At 58.4% G+C, this 5,892-nt stretch overlaps 1 protein-coding gene across 1 annotated transcript in view; it reads right to left on the bottom strand.

The window, feature by feature from the left end:
- GLT1D1 (glycosyltransferase 1 domain containing 1) overlaps positions 1–10 on the bottom strand; it is a gene marked incomplete at its 5' end in the record, with an annotated part of 13,813 nt that extends 13,803 nt beyond the window's left edge. The window contains one exon of the mRNA XM_079762934.1: positions 3–10. Within this exon, the coding sequence (XP_079619060.1) occupies positions 3–10 (8 nt within the window). The remainder of the gene's footprint in view (positions 1–2) is intronic.
- Positions 11–5,892: the final 5,882 nt, after the last annotated feature.

Below are 5,892 nucleotides of genomic sequence, written 5' to 3'. Positions count from 1 at the left end.
ACCTCGCCATCGATCTCTGTGCCGGGGAGCATCTGGCTGCTCCGGGGCGCTGGCGGCTGATGGAAAATCCAATCCGGCTCGCACATCCCCCGCCCCGGGAGACGCTCACCGGCGAGACGGTGCGGCTGACCGGGCGCTCCCCTCCGCCAGCCCAGACATCGGGGAGCGCCTGCTCCGAGCAGCGACCTGCTGAGCACGGCACGCATCTTCCATCTTCCCGGGCCTGAGGGAGACAGGGCTGGGGCTCCCCCGTGGGGACGGCGGGTTGGGCGTTTTTAGCCTCAAAACGTACAGCAGGGGAACCACGATGTGGGCGTAGAGCAGTGGTCGGCTAACTCATCAGTCAACAGAGCCAAATAACACCAGGACAACGATTGACATTTCTTCTGAGAGCCACATTTTTTAAACTGAAGCTTCTTCTAACGCCACTTCTTCAAAACAGACTCGCCCAGGCCGTGGTGTTTTGTGGAAGAGCCACACTCCAGGGGCCAAAGAGCCCCCATGTGGCTCATGAGCCGCTGTTTGCCGACCACGGGCATAGGGGCACACCAGTTCTCGCCACTCCCTCAACCGCATCAGAATTCTAACTGAAATACAGAACCGCCACCATCCGGAACCGGCTGCTCGGACACGCACGTGCGCCGCCTTTTATTTTAAATACGTTTTCATTGATGTCAGAGAGGAAGGGAGAGGGAGAGAGAAACATCTGTGATGAGAGAGGATCACGGATCGGCTGCCTCCTGCACGCCCCCCACTGGGGATCGAGCCCGCAACCCGGGCCTGTGGCCTTTGACCAGGTTCCTACCAGGGACACTCAGCCCGCAGGCCGACACTCTATCCACTGAGCCACACCGGCCAGGGCCCACCGAGCCTTCCATTATCCTTGACGGAAGGAAGAAAAAAAACACAAAAAAAACCAGCTAAAATATCCACACGTCCCCGTCGCCTCACACCGAGCTGCGTTATAATAAGAACAGGATCGCTCCATCGTGCGCGGACCTCCCGCTATTATTGCCTTTCATCGCCCGAACGTGTTTACAGGCTCCGAACGCCCGGACGCCAGCGCCAATGGCCCATCGTCCCCGGGAGTGAGAGCGAGCAGGTTCCCTCTCTGACGATGGAAAGGCCCCACTTACCGGAGCGCGGAGCGCGGCGGCGGCGTTTCCTCGGCGAAGGTCACGCGGGAAGGTCACTCGTCTGCTGGCAACGACACCCCTCGTGCCGTGAGCATCCCGGGGGCGGGGGGAGGGGGGGCCGGTCCTCCATGGCCAGGTCCAGGCCGGGCTGACCCCAGGGCTCTCCCCGACACCTGCCCATCACCACCTGCCCATCACCACCTGCCCCGCCCCCTGCCCTGGGCCTCCTGCTGGGAGCTGCCGCCAGGCCCTCCCCGGCCAGCAGGTGGCGCTGCTGCCGAGTCAGTGCGGCCGCCGGGACCTTCCTCCAGGAGCCAGGACTGGCCTGGGTTTCTTTAGTATTTTTATTTTTTATTTTTCCTGAGTCCTCACCTAAGGACAGTTTCCCATTGGTTTTATTTCTTTTTAAAATATATATTTTTTTATTGATTTTTTAACAGAGAGGAAGGGAGAGGGACAGAGAGTCAGAAACATCGATGAGAGAGAAACATCAATCAGCTGCCTCCTGCACACCCCCCACTGGGGATGTGCCCGCAACCCAGGTACATGCCCTCGACCAGAATCGAACCTGGGACCCTTGAGTCCGCAGGCCGACGCTCTATCCACTGAGCCACACCGGCCAGGGCTATTTTTTATTTTTCCTGAGTCCTCACCCAAGGACAGTTTCCCATTGGTTTTCTTAGAAGCGAGTGGAACGGAGGGGATGGACACAGAGAGAAACATGGATGGGAGGGAGACACATCCATGGGAGGGAGATACACCCCGACTGGGCATCCAGCCTGCAATGGGGGGACGTGCCCTTGACTGGAATCAAACCCGAGACCCTCCCGTCTTCGGGCGGACGCTCTACCCGCTGAGCCACACTGGCCCAGCAGGGCTGCATTTTCATCCTTCATCTCCCCGCCCTGTGGGGTCCCTCATGCTCCTCCAGGGGGCTCCACCCCCTCCCCCCACCCCCAGCCCCCCAATGAGGCATCCGATCATCTTCTGTTGAGGAAAACGTCCGGTTAATTACGCTTAAATATGAGCACTTGACCTCAGCTACGGAGGAAAAAGAAATCCGAGGGCAGAACCCATCAGGACAGATCCGAGACGCCCACAGAGGTGACGCTGGTCATTTTAATAAAATTTTACAACGCTTGTGGGCTCCTTTTAAAATTGGAAAAATCATTTAAAAGTCATATTTCCAACGGCGTCCTTTCCAAATAGGACGCAGCCGTGAAAAAACCATGGGCTCCATTAAAGCCAGCGGCGGCCTCCGCGGCGGCCTCTCACTCCTGTTTCCGGGAAGAGGGGCCGGAGGGCTTCTTTCTCCCACGTTATTTCTCCGGCCGCGCCCGCCTTTCCCAGGGTTTGGGCAATAACTCGAATTGCTTTCTGTGTGTGTCTGTTTCATTACATTTCTCTTTTTAACCGCAGGGAAGTCCATGAGAAGCCCGTATCCGTGTAATAACCGAGACCACGGTCTTCTTCGGAGACGCAGGCGCGGGGCCTGAGTCCTGACCCTCTGACCTCCAGCCGTGACCTTGAAAAGGATGCTCCGAGCCCGTCGCCTCGTCGGCAATGTGGGGGTGGGCGTCGTGGGGGGAATGACTGGAGGCCGCCGTCGCTGACAGCAGTGTCTCAGGGGTCAGGTCTCAGAACCGACGCAGCTCAGCGGGTCAGAGGGGACCCCTGATGTCCCTGCCCGAGGCCAGCCGCGGGCGGTTCCAGTTGAACTCAGGGCAGAAATGAAACATCCTGGCCCGTGTGGCTCAGTGGATAGAGCGTCGGACTGTGGACTGAAGGGTCCCGGGTTCGATTCCAGTCAGGTGCATATGTACCTTGGTTGCGGGCACATCCCCAGTAGGGGGTGTGTGGGAGGCAGCTGATCGATGTTTCTCTCTCATCGATGTTTCTAACTCTCTATCCCTCTCCCTTCCTCTCTGTAAAAAATCAATAAAATATACTTTAAAAAAAGAAAATAAATAAAAAGAAATGAAACATGCAGCATCAGATCCGGCCCTCCCCCCTTCTCCCTATGGGGAGCCCCACCTTGTAAAGAAATGTATGGGTTCGCTGGGAGCCCTCGCCGGGTAGGAAGCGAGATTGAGGGACGGACATGGGGCCACACACAAGGGTGTGGAGGCTGGCCTCTCTCACTACCCCCCCTGGGAAGATGGGGACCCCCTGGCGCCCTGACCAAGGACACAGTTGCAATACCCGGACCCTTCAGCTTCTCACAAGAAGAACGGTCCCGGGCGAGGTGGTGGGGTGACACTCTCCGGTGGGGGGTTTTCAGGGGAGTCTCGGCAGAGACAGGGAGCGGATCGGCGGTTGCCTGGGGCTGGGGGTGTGGGGGGGAAATGGGGAGCGAGGCTCATTCGGACGGAGTCTCTCTGGGGGTGATGACAAGTTTCTAACGTCGCCCTCACGAAGGCTGCCCCGCTCTGTAAACACACCCACCACCACCGCATGGAGCATGGCACACGGGCCCGTGTTACGTACGTGAACTGCATCTCCATAAAGCCGTGCTTTACACGAAACAGCACCGTCCTACCTTCCCCCCAAAACGCCTCTTTCCACAGCTCACCCTCAGCAAACGCTACGCCCCCGAAACCTCCGAGAGCAACATGAGCACAAACAACACAAATACAAGTAAACCTTTCCCCAGGGCAGAGGTCCACACCGCGGCCGCTCAACGTCCAGGACCTCCTTCGGGGCAGACGGCCGTTCCCACGGCGCGGGGCGCAGGTCGGCAGGTCGGCCGGTCGGACACGCGCCAGGCCTGGCCGGACACGCGCTTGGGGGCCTGTAAAATACGTATATACGGACATGGAGCCGCTGTGAAATGGAGTCGGGGCTGCTGTCCGGCTGTTAAAACAGAAACCTCTGTGCCGGGCGCAAAGCAACATTGTATCCGCGGGAGCTGTCCGCTTGGTAGCACGGTAACCGGGAAGCAGACACTGTAACCACCACGGAGGCTCCGGGTCCGGACGCTGGAAACACCGTTTGGCGTTGGCGATACCATGTTACCTTCCGAACCCACAGCCACGCCTCCTTCCCGGATGTAACCCTTCCCTCCCCCCTTTCTCCTCAATACCCATCGCCCTCCTCTCTTCCCTGAAACACGACGGGGTTCTGCCTGAATCAGGGCTTCCCGATCAGCTGTTCTTTTCCCTTTTTCTTTAAAAGAAAAATAAAAAAATCTCAATAGTCCTGGCCGGTGTGGCTCCGTGGAGAGAGCGTGGGAACAAAGGGTCCCCGGTTCGGTTCCGGTCACGTGCAGGAGGCAACCAATCCATGTGTTTCTCTCCCATCGATGTCTCTCTCTGTCTCTCCCTCTCCCTTCCTCTCGCTCTAAAAAGCTCGGTGGGACAACATCCTCGGGTGAGGATTAACAGCAACAACAAAAACATCGCAGCTGAATGCGCGTGCCCTTTCATGTTGAGGGTCCCAGGCCCCAGCTCACGGCGCTGTGTTTGATCAGCCTTCCTGGCGATTCCTGGGGAGCCCACGGCCACGGTGTCCGGTGATGGTGGGCAGGGGATTTTGGGGGGGGGGGGTTCCCCCTGCGGCACAGCTCTGGACCCGCCTAGAGGAGGCGAAATGTGGGCCAGGGCACCTCTCCCTCCCAGGGCCTGGCCATTCCTTCCCCAAGGGCCCGTCTGGGCTGCCGATGTTTGTAATTCACACAAACAGAACCGAGATGCAGCCTGGGGGCCCCTGCGCACCACCCGCCGGCAGGGGGCGCCCGAGCGGAGGCCTCGGAGCACGGAGGCCGCATCACTCGGGGCCGCTCTGCCCCGTGGAGCCCGCTCCGCTGCAGACACCCCGCTGTGAGGCGGTTAGAAAATACAGCTGGTGCGCAACCGTGCCAGGGGTACTGGTTATTAATGCGGATTTTTCCCCCCAGTACATGGAGTCACACGTATGTCGATTTACATGCGATTTCATGTGTGTGCTATGTTGTATTGCTCCTTCAGATGACCACGTGTTCCGATCGATGGCACACGCACTGTCTGAGCAGCACTTCAACACGGACGCAGACGTGGGAAATGGGGTCTCTGAACGGTCTGCCTCAAAACAAGAAAAGTCCTATTGGGACGGTACCCACAAATCACCCGAAAGATGGGGAAATGTGTGGCTACCGATGACATTACTTTGAAGAAAGCACTTTTGATGCTTCTCTTGAAATTGTCGCGTTTTCTTTGAGACAAAACCCGCACTTTTAACCGGTACCCGCATTTCTAACCGGTATGCGGGTGAAAAGACAACATTTCTCAAGGTCAGGAGGGCTCGGGGTACAGCCGCCCCACGGGGCCGGCCTCGCCCACACCCACGGGGGGCGGGGGGGGCGTGGAATGAACACGGAGCCGCCTCTTCGCGGGCCCTAGCTGTAGATTACGCTCCTTTCTTAGAAATACCCACAGATGGTTCTTTCCGTCTCTTTTTATTTGCCTTTTTGCATTTTTTTAAAACAAATCATTTTTGGTAGCTTGACTGTGGTCCCCGTGGAGACTCGTGGCACACGCGCTGGACTCGGCCTGGGGCGCGGTCAGCATGGTGGTCAGCGCCCCGTTACAGAATAAAAGTCCCTTCCCGGCTTCCACTCTACAAAATAAAAGTCCCCTCCCGGCTTCCAATCGGCCAACGAGTCCATAGCGCGCCCCAGGCCACCCCCTGCGACTCCCCCCCGCCCCCCCTCCCCCCCAGCACCCAGGTCGCCTCCGGAAATGAGGTGAGGGCCGGGCACGGGCCCTTTGGCCAGAGGGTC

This window comes from Cnephaeus nilssonii (genome assembly GCF_951640355.1).
Source record: "Cnephaeus nilssonii genome assembly, chromosome: 22".
NCBI lineage: Eukaryota > Metazoa > Chordata > Mammalia > Chiroptera > Vespertilionidae > Cnephaeus > Cnephaeus nilssonii.
The sequence above is the reverse complement of the archived record's forward strand: the minus strand, read 5'-3'. Positions and strand labels throughout refer to the sequence as shown.